At 40.0% G+C, this 19,663-nt stretch overlaps 1 protein-coding gene across 5 annotated transcripts in view; it reads left to right on the top strand.

Moving 5' to 3' along the window:
* The window catches only part of PLEKHH2 (pleckstrin homology, MyTH4 and FERM domain containing H2), a 112,750-nt gene that overhangs the window by 82,970 nt on the left and 10,117 nt on the right, over positions 1 to 19,663 (top strand). Inside the window, exons 21-27 of one of the 5 annotated variants that reach the window (XM_038551157.1) lie at positions 229 to 326; positions 2,085 to 2,262; positions 3,377 to 3,532; positions 5,385 to 5,482; positions 12,939 to 13,080; positions 13,587 to 13,838; positions 17,820 to 17,965. In XM_038551157.1, the coding sequence (XP_038407085.1) occupies positions 229 to 326; positions 2,085 to 2,262; positions 3,377 to 3,532; positions 5,385 to 5,482; positions 12,939 to 13,080; positions 13,587 to 13,838; positions 17,820 to 17,965 (1,070 nt within the window). Of the gene's footprint in view, positions 1 to 228; positions 327 to 2,084; positions 2,263 to 3,376; positions 3,533 to 5,384; positions 5,483 to 12,938; positions 13,081 to 13,586; positions 13,839 to 17,819; positions 17,966 to 19,663 lie in introns of those variants that run through there. The other 4 variants (XM_038551158.1, XR_005365815.1, XR_005365816.1 and 1 more) reach the window with 4 other exon arrangements.

Here is a 19,663-nt window from a genome sequence, read left to right on the forward strand (position 1 = left end):
ATAACTAGATGGATGATGGAATGTGGAATGTTTTCCAATTTATGTATTATAAATACTTTAAGCAGATAATGTTTCTGGGAGAGAAGCAAAAACATCGGGGGTGGGGGGGGGCGGGAGACAATAAAGGCCATCATCATCCCTTTCTTCAACCTGTCAGTCACACTGGTTCTTACTTGGACCTTCTGACTGTCAGGTGGTATCTAACCTGTGGTGCTTCTCTTTGCCCAGGGCTGGCAGCTCTTGGCTCTCTGTGTTGGGCTCTTCCTTCCCCACCATCCTTTCCTGTGGCTCCTCAGGCTCCACCTAAAGAGGAATGCAGATTCCAGGTGTGCAGAACACTAGCCAGCTGAACCGTTTATGTGGCTCTGAAAGTCGACAATAAGTCATAAGTATTTAGTAACCTGCCAGGTATATTTGCAGAAGAATGCGTGGAACAAATGTTGGTACGGGAAGCCTTTGGTTGTCCTTTATGTGAGGCTTGGAAAATATTTCCTTTGTTTGTGTTAAAACTCTTACAGAAGACTGCAATAAGAGCTTGAAAAACTGACAAAGAATATTTTTAAGTGAGAAGTCTTTGTACACTTCAGGGATGAGTGACTTAGCAATAGTGGGTGCTCATTTTTCTCTACATTGCTATTTTTCTCTACGTTGAGTTCTTTTATAGTGAAACTTCCCTGATGGTCTTCCCTCCTTTTATACTTGTGTGTATTTGAATTACTTCAGAATTTTTACCCCCTTTAAAAAAACATTGAAAATCTACCTGTCAGTATGGTTTTCTTACAGTGGGACCCAGGGCACCCAGCCAAGGGTTATCAGGATCATTCTGTGCAACAGGTTCATGTTACATGACTTAAATATACTCTGGCTCTAAAACAAAGGAAACAAACACAATGAAACAGAAAACAACTTGGAAATTGTAGGAAAATATCCCCCTGTTTGTACTATATTTTGGGAACTCTGTGACCAAAGTCATGTGATTTTACTTATTTATTTATTTATTTTTATTTTAAAGTAGTCTCTGTCCCCAGTGTGGGGCTTGAACTCATGATCCTGAGATCAAGAGTCCTATGCGGTCCTAATGGAGCCAGCCAGGAACCCCAATGTCATGTGATTTTAGTTGTAGTCACTGAAGAGCCCCTAGACAAAGGTTGGATGGCATTTTAAGATTTATTTATTTGAGAGAGAGAGACAGAGAGAGAGAGAGGAAAGGCAGTAGGAGAGGGAGAGAGAGTCATAAGCAGACTCTGTGCTGAGTGTAGAGTCCAATGTGGGGCTCAATCTCACGACCCTGAGATCACAACCTGAGCCAAAACCAAGAGTTGGATGCTTAGCTGACTGCACCACCCAGGCGCCCCAAAGGGTGGCATTTTAAAGATTTTATTTTTAAGTAATCTCTACACTCAACATGGGGCTCAAACCCACACCCCTGAGATCAAGCTCTACCAACTGAGCCAGCCAGGTGCCCCTAAAGGGTAACATTTTAAAGTTAGCCTAGAAGGCACTTTATAATATAAACATATTTGGAGGTTTTATCAGTCTTCTTTTATAAAAATTATGTATAACAAATGAAGGCAAATAAGATCTCTCTCTAGCTTTTTCATTTATTTACTCCAGCAGTTTTGTTTAATGCTCAAGATTTTTTAAGAAGTGCATGTTTCATAGGATAAAGAAGGAAAATACATGTACTTTTTTGTTTGAAGATAGGTTAGCAAGTCAAGCACCAGCCTCCATGTTCCTCCAAAGAGAACTGTGCTAGATCATGTGTTTCCTGAGTTAGCCTATCCTATTTTTATACAATTATTTCCTTTGTATTTGTTAATAGAATTACTGTCTATTGACTATATAATGACTGGCAACTTTAAATTCATTTTGTGACTACAATAATACAATAAAGAGGAAGAAAGTTTGATTCAGTCAGCTGCAAAAGAAGCTAGAATTTGAGAAAAGTCATGGCAGTTTAATATTATCATTCAAATAGAAAAATTACTGTCAAAATTAGCATAATACATGATAATGTACACCAACCTAATGTATTAAGTTGTTTAAATTTATTCCTAGGCTTTATCTTAAGTTGTGTATTATAGGACAGAATTTGGAAAATATGCCATTTACTGCCAGCGATGTGTAGAAAGAACACAACAAAACGGAGATCGAGAAGCAAGACCCTCAAGAATGGAAATTCTTTCAACCCTTCTTCGAAACCCTTACCATCATTCTTTGCCTTTCAGTATCCCTGTGCACTTCATGAATGGGATATATCAGGTGGGTTACACTTTCTGCCCTGATGAAAGCATGCTTGCTTAACCTTCAATCCTTTGTGTAGCCTCTGTGGAATAGGGAAAGGAGACTGCCTGCCTACCTTTGTCAGCAGCTGGCAGTGATCATAAATGTACAAATATATCTTCTATCAGAACAGCTGCATTTTGAAACAGTTTTGCTAAGGATTCACACTGAAATCTGAATTGAGCCAAATAGGGGAGGAGTTTTACTGCCCTTTTAGTTCTGATGGAGAAAATAAAAAATACTCTGGTTGAGGCCTTCTCAACCTGTGCGCTTGCTAAATGAGAAAATAAATACTGACAGTGGGTATGTACAGGTTTAAGTTTTTCAATCTCCAAATCTCAGAGATTATCTGGGAAAACTCCTCCAGGCCCTTGTAGCTCTCAGATCTAGTTGTTCACTTATTAACTGAAGCAAACATGTTCCAAAGCTGGCATCTAAGCTTTGCAGCCATAGCTTTTTATCACAGAGTTCAGATATGTAACCACGTATTAAAGAAACAAACATTATTTATTTTTATTTATTCATTTTTAATTGAAGTGCTATTGACACACAATATTACACTACTTTCAGGTGCACAGCATGGTGATCCTACATTTTTATACATTGCAAAATGATCACAAAGATAAATCTAGTTATCATTTGTCACCATACAAAGTGATTACAAGATTATTGACTGCATCCCCTATGCTCTGTTTTACATCCCTATGACTGTTTAAGTGCATTTCTGGTTTACTTTCTTCTATTAGCTTAAAGTTTGAATATTGTACTGTAGATCTTGGTTTGCTTTTAATAGGTAGGCATGATATCTCTGCAAGATGTTTATGGCTGTCAAATGATCTTTGTATTTTGAATTCATGTCTGTTGGCTGAAGCCAAGATTTCTGAATTCTTACAGCAACCTAGCAATTAAGATGACACTAATTTTCTCTGGTGGAGCTTTGGTATGGGGGGAGGTAAAGCACCTAGATAAATATATGTTATCATTAATCATGCATCAAATATGCCCTGTCTCTGCCCTGAAATCGTTCTTGAAATTTAAGTTTGAAATGTACATGTTTTTTTATTAAAAGAACAACTTCGTTATTTCTGCTTAGGTAGTTGGATTTGATGCATCTACCACAGTGGAAGAATTTTTGAACACTCTGAACCAGGATACAGGAATGAGGAAGCCAACACAGTCCGGCTTTGCATTATTCACCGACGATCCTTCTGGCAAAGATTTAGAGCATTGTCTTCAAGGAAACATTAAGGTGAAGCCAACTCCTTTTAAGAAGGCAGACCCAACAAACAGTAAAGCAGCTACTTTTTGCGATTTGCAAAAAACTCAGTTCAAGAGGTTTCACAAATTTTAAGTAATCTAGTCTGCACAACAAAAAAAAATTGTTGAGGTCATAGAATTCTCAAACACAATCTACACACATACCATGCTCCATGTTGCGACAGGAGAAAGATTGATAATAGCATTAATACCCTAACTACTAGGCTAAAAGAGAAGAGGTATAGAAACTCTAGTAAAATAGCTTTTTATTATATTCACTCACTAGGCAGTATTTATTTACCCATTATAGGAGCTGGGCTGGCCCTTGTAGGGAATGCAGAGAAAGACCACAACTAGTCCCTGTCCACAGTCAATTTGTAATCTGCCTGGGGAAGAACAGTCGTATACACTGATAAATTTAAGCCAGAATTGTGTTAAATGATTTAATCATCCTACGAGTGTTCCACAGATGGAGAGATTAAGTTCAGTTGGAAAACGGACTTCCAAGGGCGTGTAGGAAAATGGACCTGTGGAAATAAAGAGGGAATTGTAAACATAAGGAAAATCATGAGCAAAGGTGGAAATTTGGAAGATTTTTTAAAGATCTTTTCTAGGTCATAGTAAATGACTTTAATAAAGTTAGCATCTAGCAATGATAACCATTAGGACTATAAGAATATAGAACCATAGGAACCTTAACAGGAAAGGCCCTCTTATTTTGCAGATGAGGAGGCTGTAGCCTAAGAGCAGAAAACGACTTCCACCAAATCACACAACTAAAACTAGATCAGGACCATTTTCTTACTTGTTGTGGCCCTTGACTGCTCTTGGGAATCAGCACCTTGTTGTGGGGTGAAGGTATTTCTGTGATTTGAAGCTAACAGACTTGGGGCAGAATAGAAGAAATAGGATCTTAGTAATAGATCCCACAAGTTTAGAGGACATGAAATGTCAGTACTTTCTTCGAACTACCAAAGTCTTACAGCTCGGCCTGTTAGCACTCAAAGGGGTTCTACAGAACCCTGTTGAAACTCATACATAGTTCATTAGGAATGTTGGTTAGTAGGTGCTACCCACCTCCCTGCCTGCTCCCCATCCCCCACCCCTAGCCACCTGCATATGTGGCTGCATCTTGAGAAATCTAAATAAAGGAATGTCTTTTTCTCCTTAGCTCCAGGTATATCCTATTCAGTTCAGCACATTCAAATGTAAATTTTTGAGACACATTCCTAGAGCACTGTTGTTAATAATTAATCAAGAAGATAAGCTAGGCTTTTTGGTTGACTTGAGCTGAGTAAACGTTAGGGGCTTTACTGAATAACTGCTTCCCACATATTTTTGAAAACTTTTATTTATAATTCTCTGGATGACCTGTTAAAAAAACAAGCAAACGTTTATTTGATTCCTGAGGGATTTTTATTCTTTCCCAATCAAAGCATCTTAAGATTATATTTCAAGTTTCTTTGAGATAACTTTGGTTATTCCAGTCTTTATAAACTCAGAAGGTGGAAAAGTTGCTTCTTCAGTGATTAAATTATGAAAAAATTCCTGGAATCTTCTTATTTCCAGTCTCATGCAGTCTTTCATTAAGATTCCTTTTTTGAGTAAAAAATTCATGGCCACAGCCCAAAGTTAATGGATATCTGAGGGGATAAGTAAACCAAAGAGCAATTTATAACTAAATGGAAAACCAGGAGTGCACAGAAGCTTAAAACAAAAGGCTTCAGTCCATTTGGTTTGATGATGTTAATTTCATGGAACGTTTCAGTTTGCAGACATGCTTGTCTTCAAAAAATGCTGATTTGAGAACTGCTATAAATCTCCATTTCTTACTTGCCTCCTAGATATGTGACATCATTTCTAAGTGGGAGCAGGCCTCCAAAGAACAGCAACCTGGGAAATGGGAAGGTACGAGAACTGTTCGTCTAACTTACAAAAACAGGTGTGTAATGCCGTATCTAAATGCCAAAGTGTGTACCATTATGCTCATATCATGTGCCAACAGTTTCCTAGTGAAAGCTATGCTGATTGCAATATTTATTTGTTCGTTTTTCTGTAAGAGGAAACTACTTCACTAAGAAGAAACTGTCACATAAAATTTTGTTTCTAGCTCTAGTCATGAATGGCTATATTTTATAAAGATATGCATTTGGATAAAGATCAGGAAAAAACTGTAAGAAAGAATAGCTGCTCTCTTAAGGTGGTCACTACAAGCATGAATTTTTTTCACTTTCAAAAATTTCTTTAGCATTACATTTTTTATAAAGACTAAATAAATACTTAAATATCCTACTGAAAGATATATAGTAAGAAGAAATATTTCTGGGGGCGCCTGGCTGGCTCAGTCTGAAGAGCATGTAACTCTTGATCTCAGAGTTGGAGTTTGAGCCCCATCCTAGGCACAAGAGATTGCTTAAATAAACAAAACTGAAAAGGAAAAAAGAAAAGAAATTGTTCTGTTTACTCATGTCTTTTAGAAGTTACATACTCATTTATTCTCCTTTCATATTCTCTTTTTTTCTCTCTCTAATTATTGAGCTTCAGCTATGAGCTAGCTAGGTACTCTGGATAAAATGGTAATAAAAGCAAACAAAAAGACAGTCCCTGATCTTTTGAATTTATAGGCTAGTGATGAAGACTATTGTTAATCATAAAATAGTTCTAATGAATACATAATTACACATTAAGTTCTCTAAAAGAGAGGAGTTTGGTTCTGTAAGAGCATATAGGCAGCAGCCTGACCTAGACTGGAGGGAGGCATCGAGAAGCTTCTTTGAGGGAGTGAGGCTTATGCCTGGGTGAGAAGGGGCCAGAAGCGGGCTGGAAGTGGCACCATGGAAATGGGTAGAAAAGGATGTTCCAAAGCTTGTAGAGAGAAGCTGCTCAGAGGGTTTCAGGAATTGGGAAAAAGCCAGTGGGCCTGGAGCACATATCTTCCCAACAGATACATTTTTAATATACTTTGGCATATGATCAGAAACCAGATTTTCTTTGTTTCTTTCTTTTTTTTTTTTTCCTGAATACCTTCTTTTCTTCCATGTATTAGCAGAAGGTAGTACTTAGTAAACAGTGTTCACTGACCAGGTGACACTAATTGTACAAAAAAAATAGAGTATTTTGCTGATTTTATGTGGCTCTTTTACTACATAAAATAAGGAATCTAAAATATCAGACTAGAGAATTACTGGTAGAATTACTGATTTAATAGTTACTTCCTTCAGAAGCCAACTTTTGTTTTTTTGTTTTGTTTTTTAAAGATTTTGTTTATTCATGAGAGACACAGAGAGAGAGAGAGAGGCAGAGACACAGGCAGAGGGAGAAGCAGGCTCCACTCAGGGAGCCTAATGTGGGACTCGATCCTGGGTCTCCAGGATCAGGCCCTAGGCTGACGGCAGCGCTAAACCGCTGAGCCACCCGGGCTGCTCCAGAGGCCAACTTTTGGAAGACGTTCACAGGCCTAAAATTGGAGTGTAAGAAGTAACATAAAGAATATGATTGCCTTTGATCCAGTTAGGGATTTCTTTTTCTAACGATCTGTCCCAGAGAAATACCCACAAATGTGAATTCTCATTCCAGTACATCCCAGATCTTCACATGTTTAGTAATAGGGGAACAGTTAAATAAATATGGTGCATTCATATTGTGGACTCCTCTTATACAGACAGCTGCTAAAGGCCACCCACTATTTGAAAGGATTCCTTTGATCTGAATAAATTATAATTGTGAGCCATTGGAGCTTCTCTATTCAGGGTCTCATGAACTATGGTGATTTGCAAGAATTCTGAGTAATGATTGTTAAGCTTTGGTGTCTAAGGTTTTAAAATTGCTTCCTGGAGACACGCAGGATTTCTTAGATCCTGGAAATCTAATAGAATCTACTCCTGGAGGAACCTATTTACACTGATGGCAGCCTTTATCTGTGGTCCTTTGGTGACTGGCAAGAATAGCAGGCTGGACCTTTCAGATGATTTGGTGTTAGTTCTGTGATTGCTGGAGCAGTGGTTCCCAAAGTGGGCCCTGGACCTGCAGCTTCAGGATCCCATGGAAACACGTTAGAAATGCAAATTAGGGGCACAGGGTGGCTCAGTCTTGGTTTTGGCTCAAGTCATGATCTCAGGGTCATGGGATTGAGCCCTGCTAGGGCTCTGTGCTTAGCGTGGAGCCTGCTTGTCCCTCTCCCTCTGCTCTTCCTCTGCTTTCCCTCCCTCTCTATCTCTAAAATCAATCAATCAATCAACCAATCTTTAAAAAAAAATGCAAGTTATTAGGCCCCACTTCAGACCTACTGAGTCAAACAGAATCTCTGGACATAAGGAGTCTGTATTTTAACAGTTCTCCAGATGGTTCTTATGTGTGCTGACTTTGAGAAGCACTGATCTGGAGATCCCCATTGCTGCTCTGTCTCTTAATCTTACTTTTGGTAGAAGAAAGCCAGCTCTTGGACCTGACCTGCTATATATCTTTATGGAGAGAGGTTCAGGAATTCTGGCTTGGTTTTGTTGGAACTAAATGGAATTATTTCCATGTCTAAGACGATCCCTAATAGTGCATACCTTATGAATGCTTTTATACATGCTAATTCTATCTGTGATGGCTACGGTTGGAACCCAGATTAAATTTGGGTGAAACGGAGAAAGGTAGTCTGAACCACAGATAAGAAGAATACTCCAAGTCTAGCAAAAGCCACTAGAAAGGACAAAGAGGGTTTTGAGTAACACATAATAAAAATGGCCTTGTCAGAAAAGGAAAAAAAAGCCTCACAGCAGTATCTTTGACATCAGAAAAAAAAAAAAAAAAACCTCAACCAAAAGGTTTAATTTTTTACAGAAGTCTGAAATGTCTGGATAGCCACAGCTATGAGAAAGTACTGCGTTTCTAAATACAGTTGAGCTTCGCACATGTATATAAATAGCTTAGACAATGAGCCCTAATTTCCAGTGACACAGGAGAGGAACTGGCTGTGACCTATCATGCGTCCAAGGATTTGATTTTTTATCTGTCAGGCAACACCATAGTAAGTGAAACTGGATGCCAGCTTTCTATCCTGGAATTTGTACTTATGTTTAATAAGTTAATGGAATTTCAATTATGTAGATTTAGAGGTTAAAGGTCTAATTAATAGCATTTGAACTTGTTCTCATAGGCAACCATTTGGAAACTAATGTTTAAGTTCTGTTTATGTGTAAGCTGCTTATTCAATTTGGTTTCTTATGTTTGAAACTGCAAAAGTCAAGACACGTTTTTAACAAAACAAAACTGGCAAGGGTCTTTCCCTGAAGAAGACTACTCTTCCTATCTCCCCACCACCACCACCAAGCATGAAATAAGAGATTATTTTCAGTAGTCCTTTGTAATCACTGTTTCTCTGGAGCATAGGCAAACATTGCCATCTCTGCCACCTTTAGCACCTCTATCTGTTGGCTCCTAAGCCAAGAAGCATCTTGACAGGTCATCTAGTTTATCCCATTTCTTCCAGCTGTGTTCACAGTAAAAAAGTTTCCAGAATGGACTTTTGGGGGACAGAAACAGGGTAGGTCTTTGGAGCTGCCCTTGGAGCCAGAGCTGTTATGTTCTCTTTTCTGTCACTTCTGTCACTTCTGTCACTATTACAAACAATAAAGGCTGTTGGTACTGTTAAAAAAAAAAATCCAGGATAAAGAGACTTGTGATTCTATAGACTTCTAGAGGAGGATCCTAATACTACTAATAGTAATAATAATAGCCAACATTTATTGACCACTTACCACACACCAGGCCCTGTGCTGAGCTCCTCCTATGCATCTTCTTTTTTTTTTTTTTCTATGCATCTTCTGATATAATCCTAACAGCACCCTAGTGAGACAGGTGTTATTAATATCCTCATCTTACAGATGAGGATACTGCATCTTTAGAATGTTAAATCACTTACCCAAGGCTGCAGAAGGGGACTTTTCGGTCTTTTTGAGCAAATAATCCCTGTAGTTAGCAATTCTGACTACCATTCATGCAGTTACCCATTCATGCAGTAAACATCTGTTCAGTGTGTACCAATGCCAGGCCTTGTCAGAGCCCGGGGGATTTAGCGGTGAATAGAACTCCCCTACCCTTTAGAATCTTACAGTTTACAGGGAGAGACAGATGTGAAATCTTCACAGTGTAATTAATCCTGTAAGTACAGTAGAGCACAGTAGTGAAGAACAGAGGCTCTGAAGAGAAGCTGCCTGGGTCAGAATCCTGGCTGTCCCACTCACTGTGTGGCCTTGAGCAAATTACTTAGCATCTCTGTGCCTCAGATACCTTCTACATGAAATGGAAACGCAAACGGTATCTATTTCTAGTGTTTCTAAAGGACTAAGTATCGGCAAATGTAAATCCAAATTAAAGCCAGCCACACAGTAAATGCCCACCCATATTAGCTCTTAACACGAATATGACATGTGTATGTACAAAGCGTACTGGGAATATGGAAGAAGGCTTTGCGGAGTGGTGCCTTTTGAGCAGATGACTTGAGGTGGTACCTATAGGCAGCAGGCAAGGGGGGGTGGTCACGACTGCCGTTCAGTAGTGTCATCAGTAGACCACAGTGGACAGAGAAGTGAAGAGAAGGTAAATGGAGAGTCAAGGAAGTAAGTGGACAAGAGGAAGAGAAAGATAACAGTAGGAAATACATGCTCCTAGGAATGAAATACAAAGCCAGTAGGAGGCAAAGTGGCCCCCAGCAGTGCTGTACGTTCAGAAGCAGAACTGATCCTCATAGTGATGACAGAGGTGGACATTTGCAAATACCCCTGCTGTCTGCCCCTGGCCCTGCCTGGGGACAGAAGCCTACGTCCTGGGCAGCCCTGGTGGCTCAGCGGTTTAGCGCTGCCTTCAGCCCAGGGTGTGATCCTGGAGACCCGGGATTGAGCCCCACGTTGGGCTCCCTTCGTGGAGCCTGCTTCTCCCTCTGCCTCTCTCTCTCTCCGTCTCCTCTCTGTGTTTCTTATGAGTAAATAAATAATATCTTTAAAAAAAAAAAAAGCCTACTTCCTCTGCTGCAGATCTCTTTAGAACTGAGGAGTGCCTAGAAGCTCATCATATCTGAGACACTCATATCACATTCACCTGGCACCTTGTCTGTTCAAGACTGTGGATTTGAGTTTCTGACCCCTGTGATCATTTTTGTGACTCTTTGGTTCCTCTCCACATTCTCTCCAAGTCTGGTTGTTGGAGCCCAAACTGTTTCATTAGGGGCTTGAGTCAACGATTCTGCATGTTGTCTTCCTATATGCATCTCCAGGATGGTTTTTCTCTTTTTGCTTAGAGAGCTTCATTTCCCCTTCCCAGGTTCCATCTTTCCAGCACTCTAGAAGGAATAGAAAATGCACTCTAGCTCTTCTTGCCCGCAGTGATTTGCACACTTGGTTCAGTTCTTTTTTCTCCCCTCCTAACTATATTACCAACTATATTACCAATTCAAGCTTTTATTAAGAACCTTAGTTGAGAGCGTCTGAGTGGCTCAGTCGGTTAAGTGTCTGCCTTCAGCTCAGGTCATGATCTCAGGGTCCTGGGCTCCACCCCTGTGTTGAGCTCCCTGCTGAGCAGGGAGTCTGCTTCTCCCTTTCCCTCTACCCCTCCCCACTGCTCATTGACTCTCTCTCTCTCAAATAAATAAAATCTTTTAAAAAAATCTTAGTTAAATCTCAGTGGATTACAGTGACAAGTAAGACATAGTTCTTAACTTCAAGTGGAGAAATAAGCTATACCAATAAGAGTGGGCTTTCATCTTAAACTTTATTCTCGTTGTTTTATATCATTCTGCTGATAGCATTTTGAATTTAGAATCTGTTTCTGTTGCCCAGCCATAGTCTTCTATGAGTTAACAATTTGTCATCAAGGAGTCACAGATGAGTAGGGCTTACGATTTGTTTTTTCCGGAGACCACACTTATTGACTGCCTGTCCAGTGATTCCGAAGTGTGGTGGTTAGAAGAATTATCAGAAGCATGAGAAGGAAGAGCTTTTCAGAGTACACCCACCATGCTTCCCTGAGATTCTGACCTACCACCCTCAGTCCCTGCCAACGGAGCTAATTTGTGTGAAAGATGTAACTGATGCCAGTGTGCCCTCTCCCATAAGTGTATAGGGACAAAAGGGGCTGAAAATCCACTTATAGCCAATTGGGTACACACCTAGCATGTGCTGGACCTAAACCTCTCTTTTTCTGCCACCCCGTTGTCCTGCCAGTCTTAAAGTATGGCAAGGGGGCTCCTGGGTGGCTCAGTCAGTTGAGTGGCGGGCCCTTGATTTCAACTCAGGTCATGATCTCTGAGTCATGAGACCCAGCCCTGCACTCAGGGGGTGTCTGCTTGAGGATTCTCTCCTCTCTCTGCCCTCCACCCTGATCATACTCACTCGCTCTCTCTCTCTCAAACAAATAAATAAATCTTTAAAGTATGGCAAGGTATTGCTTACCCACCCCACTGTCATAACATCTACAGCATTTACAGCACTCTGTGCCTGGTCGGGAGCCTGAAGTCGGAGCCCCCAGAGGTCTCCTGAATAGTGAAGCAGCATAGTGAATAAATAAAGAGGGTTCCTGAATTGCTGAAGGCCTCCTAGGCAAACAAAAGATATCTCTTATTTCAATAAGTAATAATAACAACACATGGACTATTTTTGAGCTCCTAAAGCTGTTTATCCGGATATGGCAAAAAAAAGAGAAAAGAAAAAAAGTCAAAACATTCAAATGTATAAATAAGATCTTTTAGACCCTCAGAGAAAACTGCAACCCCCATCCATTTGATGTTGACTTTGAATTGAAACCTTCATTTTCTATTCCCTGGTATGTCTAAGTTATTTAGGGAAGATCATGAGTGTTTTGAAAATTGCTTTTAGGGGATCCCTGGGTGGCGCAGCGGTTTAGTGCCTGCCTTTGGCCCAGGGCGCGATCCTGGAGACCCGGGATCGAGTCCCACATCGGGCTCCCGGTGCATGGAGCCTGCTTCTCCCTCTGCCTGTGTCTCTGCCTCTCTCTCTCTCTCTCTGTGTGACTATCATAAAAAAAAAAAAAAAGAAAGAAAGAAAATTGCTTTTATACAGCCCACTGAAATGAAGGTTCCATCAGCATCCTGTACAAGAGAGGGCATACTTAATTTCACTCAGTGCCTTAGATTCTTCCTCAGTAGCACTTAAGGATTTGGTATTTTAGGGCATAAAAAATAGCATAGAAGCATTCCTCAACCTCAAAGCAGCTTTGTCTCTATTTGCTGAAGATGTTATATGAAACAGAAACAGAGATCACTGACAAATAGTTATGGTCTCAGTTTGTATCACTTGGGGAACTACATTAGAATAACCCCATACTAGTCCCCTGGAGTTGTCTTTCCTTTCTTCCTTTGTAAGGATACCATTTAATGAAAAATTTTCTCTTTTTTTTAGACTATATTTCTCAATGCAAGCACGTGGAGAGACTGATAGAGAAAAGTTGCTGTTAATGTATCAGACAAATGATCAAATAATAAATGGACTTTTTCCTCTGAACAAGGATTTGGCATTAGAAATGGCGGCTCTTTTAGCTCAGGTAACTTCTGTGTTCTATAGAGTCATATTTAGTGAAGGTAAGATACTAATTTCTACATTGATTTATATCTTGTAATTCTTTAAATTCACATGACTGTGATTAACACCTTAAAACTTACAGGCATTATAATTACAGTTTGACTCAGAATTGCTGACAACTGTAATGATGTCGATTGAGACAGTATTCCTCATGGAACCTGGTTTCTTAATTATCTTGAAAATATCCCACTAGGCTCTGCATTTAATTAAGGAGTTTGAGTGTAGAGCTGCAGGGCTGAGGGCACCATGCTGAAATCATTCAGTAATCTAACAGGAATAGGTCTTTAAAATGGTTAGAGTACTTTCTTTCATTTACCTGTTGTATCAGTAGGATTAAGTTCAGACTTTTATAAACACACACACAGAAATTAATAGTGCCTTAATCCAAATAGAAGTATATTTGTGTCTCACATAGAGGCAGAGTCATCAGCATGGGCTTTATCTTGTTCTCCATTGTTCTTTCCCTAGCATGTCCTCTTCGTGGTCCTGGAGAGCTGCCAGAGCTCCAGCTATTACATCAGAGTTCCAGGCATCATGATGGAGGAAGGGTTGAAACAGGGCATGTCTTCCCTCTCACCTTTGAGAAACTTTCTAGAGGTTATACAACACATGCATTTATGTCTCCCTGGTCAAAACTTGGCTGTATGGCCTTGCCAACCTACAAGGGAGACTAGCAAATGTTGTCTTTGCTGGGTGGCAAGGAGCACAGCTAAATTCAAGGTTGTTGTTGTTGTTTTTTTTATATTTTCTCCCATTCTTTTTTTTTTTTTTTTCAATTCATGAAAGAGAGAGAGAGAGAGAGAGTTAGGCAGAGACACAGTCAGACGGAGAAGCAGGCTCCATGCAGGGAGCCTGATGAGGGACTCAATCCCAGGACTCCAGGATCACGCCCTGGGCCAAAGGCAGGTGCTAAACCGCTGAGCCACCCAGGGATCCCTCAAGGTTTTTATTACTCAGAAAGAAAGAGAGAATAGTCATCAGAGGTGACTCACAGTGTCCACCACATCTGAGCCTGTGCACAGGTTAATTAAGGAAAAATGTTAAGGCAACTCTATGATATGTCATTGGGACAAAGGCTTAGATACCAGATACCTAAGGTTTTCGGTCCTTGTACTCTGCACACTGTCACAGTTTATTTTATCTACCACCTGTCATTGATTCCCAAATCTTTTCTCTCCAGTTCACTTCTTTCATGGGCTCCTTAAATTCAACATATCAAGAACTGAAGTAATCATCTTCTCTCTTTTTCCTTCACATTCTGTCTCCTTACTGTGCTACTATCTCTGTGCAGTCCCCCATGCAAGCTCCAAGTCCAGGAATCATCACTGACAACCCTCCTTTTCACCCGGTCCCACCAGTCACCATGTCCCATCCATTTAACTCTTAGATACATGCTCCTCATGATTCCTCTGCACGTTGGCCACCACTGCTGTGGTTTGGACCACCATCCCTCCTGCAGCGGACTTCTAACTCATGAGCCTTTCTCTGGTTTGATCCCCCGCAAATTTGTCCTCCACCCAGATGCTAGAGAGATTGTTCCAGTTATCTATTGCTACATTAAAAAAATGGCTCCAAGATTCTATCACTTAAAATAATAATTTGGGCAGGGATGAGTGAAGACAGCTTGTCTCTGCAGCATGTGGCATCAGCTGGCCTCACCCAGAGGCTGGCTGCAACTCTGTGGCTGCAGGATGGAATCATTTGAAGACTCCACATCCATGTTTGGTGCTCGACTCCGGCTGGTAGTCGGGACTTGTGCTGGCGCGTCAGCAGGAACCCCTCCCCATGGCTTTGTCACATGGCTGCATGTGCTTCCTCACAGAATGGTGGTTGGATGGCAAGAGAGACAAGAAGTGGAGACTGCCATTTTCTTAAGACCTGTGCCTGGAAGCTGTGCCATGGTGGTTTGTTTGGCAGCCTGAGGAACTGGGGTGGAGATTTAGCAAGCATGTGAATCTAGCTAGCGGCGTCATTCCCTTTGTTTACACAGAAGAACATCATGATCTAAGCTCTGTGTGCCTCTCCAGCATCATCTGTTAATATTCCCTGCCTTGAACTTTATGCTCCACCAAAGTGTAAACTGTGGTTCCTTGCACAGTTCCCTGACGTGCATGTGGCTCACTTTTTCTTACCTCTTATGTTTACGTGTTTGTCTGCTCTGCCTGGGAACATCTCGATCCCCATTCCTTCACCTGTTAATTTCAGTGTATCCCTTAATTCTCATCATTGGTGTCACTTATTCTGGGAAACCTTCCTGAATTCTTGGGGTGTTTGTCCTGTCCTGCACAGTACTATCTTTACCTCATTGGTTTGTTATTACTGATTTGTTTCCACTTTGCATCACTGACTGTAGCCTCCCTGAGGGCAGGGGCTGTCCCTAGTCATCTTTGTACCTAGCACAGTGCCTTACGTGTCGCCCATTCTTCATGGAGGAATGAATAGTTGATAATTTAGTTCACTTTTTTAACAGTTTTATGATCATCCAAAATTTAAAGCATTCATGCTACACTGAGGGTTCTCTTTTTGCAAGTGATGAAAAGCTGTGGAAAAGACAAATAGGTCACATATTTTCTTGGTGATAGGATTAGGTATAATGTCCTATCTGCTGCCCTTCTAGGCTCTAGTTCTCTAAAAGCACAGATTCTATAATCACTCTCATTTTTACTAAAATTTAAATTAGTCTGCCTCTTTCAACTTGTAATTTTGTCAGGCAGTTTCTCCAAGAAAAACTGTAACGTAATTTGGAGACATATACTTCTAACATGTTTTAGATGAATTTGAGGAAGGAGTAGAGAGTATATGTACAGCTAGAAAATTCTGAACATGTTGCTAACTAAAAAGTATCATTTCTCCATCTCTGAAAGGAAAGTTAAATAATACCTCTGTTCTCTTTTCCTAGAGTAGTCTTTGTGAAGACAAATGAAATAGACTACTCTAAGGTCTGTAGACGAAAGATTATTTCAGTTGTAATTTAAATATCTCTAGGTCCCTGTTGATATTCTGCATCTCAGGAAATTCTTGGAGGTAACCCATTAATCACTGTAGATAGTGTCTGGTAGTGCATTATGTTGATGTGAGTCATATTGGGAATCCTGTGAATTGATTTTCAATTATTCTGCAAGCATTTCTGTGCTCATTCTGTCCCTCACAGTATAGTATGCCAGGTGCTGGAGAGGGGATGCTGAGTGTGGAGATCCACTGTAGGGTTCCCCAAAAGGAAAGGTTGCCTTGAATGGCCAATCTTTGTAACTATTGTTTATCCAAATGCCATCTCCTTGGGGGTGAAATCTTGCTCTTAGGTTTCGCAGGTAGCTGTGCCGAGTACAACCTTGTGGTAGGTGGGGACAGTAAAAAGCTTGCTCTGGGGGAAGGATTTTAGTATGTTTGAAGAGCTGATGGACAACTTGTATTTGGTGTGAAGAAATTAGAGAAGGAGATAGAAGATGGGGATGAGAGCTAAACAGCCGGGCCAAGCCAGGAAACCAACAAGAAACTGGGTCGGAGACCTAGAGACATAGAATACACTGGAAGGGCAAAGCTCAGATGAGGATTGTAGACAGCAGTGAGTCAGATGAAGAGCCAGGAAAGAGAAGACACAAGGGTCAGAATCTCAGAGGTTGGTTGTGCTAACAGCTTGCCTGGAGGCAGAAGGCCCTCTTGAGATGGAGACCCCACCCAGTCTGGATGGATCCCTCCATCTGCTTGTTGGGGAGTGCTGAACGGAAGGATGTGAACGTTCTTTTTATTTTTAAAATAAAAAGATATAAACATATATTTTTATTGGATATAAACATTCAGTAGGACATTCATCTGAATGTTCCCCCTCCATTTCTCCCCTTGAGCCCTCTTTGGTACCCTACCTATACAAGGCACTTGACACAAGTCGTTATAAGTATAAATACTTTGTTTATACTTCAGTCTCCTCTACTAGACAGTAAAATCTGAGGGTGGGAACTGTGCTTAACTATTTTTTTTTAATTTAATTCCATGTAGTATAGTGCCTGACATATAATGGAGACTCAACATAGGTTTGGATAAATGGGTGGGTGAGTGAGTGGATGGAGAAATGGATGGGTAGGTAGAGAATAGCATCTGTGTAGCCTCATTAATAGAGATAAAGATTGAACATATTTTCATTCAGGGAGAAAGAGGAATAAAGGGGTCTATTCCCAGAATAAAGAATAAGGGGATGGATACAGAACCATTTATGGAGAAAATCTAGGAAGAAAGTAATGAGAATGTAGTTTCTGTTCCATTATATTCAATAGAGACTCTTAAGAGGTACAAACAACACTTTTTTGAGACTCCTCATAGCTTTATAACTTTGTATTTTATTTTTAACCTCTATTTTGCCTTATTACTGGTAATTAAAATAATACCTTAAAAATGAAAAAGTGTTTTGTGCTGTTATGGGTAATATTAGTGGCCGTTGGGAAATACTACTAGATGACAACATTTACAAAGGATAGTTTGCGTAGAAATGGAATTGAAATGTTTGAATTACAGATTTTTTTCCAAAATTAGAATACAAATGGAATTTAAATTTTATTAATAGCATCTATGCATGATTATAAATTCAATAATCACTCAATCATGATAATTTTATATATTATATATTATAGAGAATGTTTAGAAAGAATAAAACTAACTTTTAAAAATCTTTTCAATATCCCATTATTTTCTCTTTGGATTTCCAATTAGGTGGAGATTGGAGATTTTGAAAGACCCTTTTCAACTCCAGCGGGGCATGTTACTAATCAGTGCAAAACAAATCAAACTCTAAAACAAGTCATAGAAAAATTTTATCCTAAAAGGTATAGAGATGACTCTTCTGAAGAACAGTTAAGGTAAGGAACTACTTGTGACTCTTCATTTTTAAATTTTTATTTATTTTTAAAAAATATTTATTTACTTATTTTAGAGAGTGAGGAGGGGGGAAGGGCAGAGGGAGAGAAAGAATCTCTGGCAGACTCTTGCTGAGTAAGGAGCAGGAAACCAAGCTGTCTAACTCACTGAGCCACCCAGGCACTCCTACTTGTGAATCTAAAAGATAGAATCACACTGGACTGTTGGTGATACTCTTCTGTTCAAATTTTAAAGATGAAAATTATTATACATGGCAATTTTCTTAAGATTTTTTTAATATTGTTGAATCCCAAGAGGTTATAGATTTTTTAAAATTTAAGATGGACCTAGAAACTGGAGAATCCATATTTAAAGTTGTTAAGGGAGCACCTGGGTGGCTCAGTCAGTTAAGCACCTGCCTTCGGCTCAGGTCATGATCCCAGGGTCCTGGGATCCAGCCCCACGTCAAGCTCCCTGCTCACCGGGGAGTCTGCTTCTCCCTCTTCCCCTCCCCTCAGTCATGCTCTCTCTCCCTTTCTCTGTCTCTTTCTCTCTCTCTCTCTCCCACTCGTGCTCTCACTCTCTCTCTCAAATAAATAAAATCTTTAAAGAAAATTAATAGTCTTGTAAGGAAAAAAAATTTACCTTGATTTAGAAGATCTACTTTTCATTTGCTCTTATTCATTCTTGTCCAAATTAATCCTGCTAATAAAAGGGAAAAAATGGCCAGTACTGTGTTTAATTTTATGAAGTGTTTACCAAAAACATTTTACCTCTTAGGATTTCATTATAAACAAATTGACATAAAAACAAACTATTTAAAAAAAAAGAAACAATTTTCTTATACAAGATTTTTTACTATAAATTTTTAATTAAATACAACTGGTATAATAGTTTGGTTTTACAGAATATTCAAAGAAAAGCTGATTCAGTTGAAAAATAGAGGCAAATCCAATTCACCATGAGTTTTCCAAAATAGAAACATTTAAGATCAGTCTGTTGTCTATATAGAGTGAGCAGTTGCCATTGTGATTTTATTTAAGGCATCTTCCTCCCGCAGCCAACATCTCTCCAAGCCAGAGGTGGCATCACATAAAATTCCACCATTAAGGATTCATTCTTTGGTCTCAATGTCTTGTACTTTTCTTTTAAAATGTAAGTTATTCCCATGAGAAAGGTTTGATGTTAGTTTATCAAATTTTTTTTTTAAGATTTAATTACTTATTCATGAAAGACACAGAGAGAGAGAGAGAGGCAGAGACATAAGCAGAGGGAGAAGCAGGCTCCCTGCAGGAAGCCCAATGCAGGATTCGATCCCAGAACTCCAGGATCATGCCCTGAGCTAAAGGCAGACGCTCAACCACCGAGCCACCCAGGCATCCCAGTGTATCATATTTTTTTAAAAAGATTTATTTGGGGATCCCTGGGTGGCTCAGCAGTTTAGCGCCTGCCTTTGGCCCAGGGCGTGATCCTGGAGTCCTAGGATTGAGTCCCACGTCAGGCTCCCTGCATGGAGCCTGCTTCTCCCTCAGCCTGTGTCTCTGCCTCTCTCTCTCTCTCTCTCTCTTTCTGTCTGTCTCTGAGTGTGTCTCTCATGAATAAATAAATAAAATCTTTAAAAAAAAATAAAGATTTATTTACCTGAGACAGCACATGTGTGTGTGTGAGCACGTGAGTGGAGAGAGGGGCAGAGGGAGAAG

The sequence above is a fragment of the Canis lupus genome, chromosome 10 (genome assembly GCF_011100685.1).
Source record: "Canis lupus familiaris isolate Mischka breed German Shepherd chromosome 10, alternate assembly UU_Cfam_GSD_1.0, whole genome shotgun sequence".
NCBI classification, from domain to species: Eukaryota; Metazoa; Chordata; class Mammalia; order Carnivora; family Canidae; genus Canis; species Canis lupus.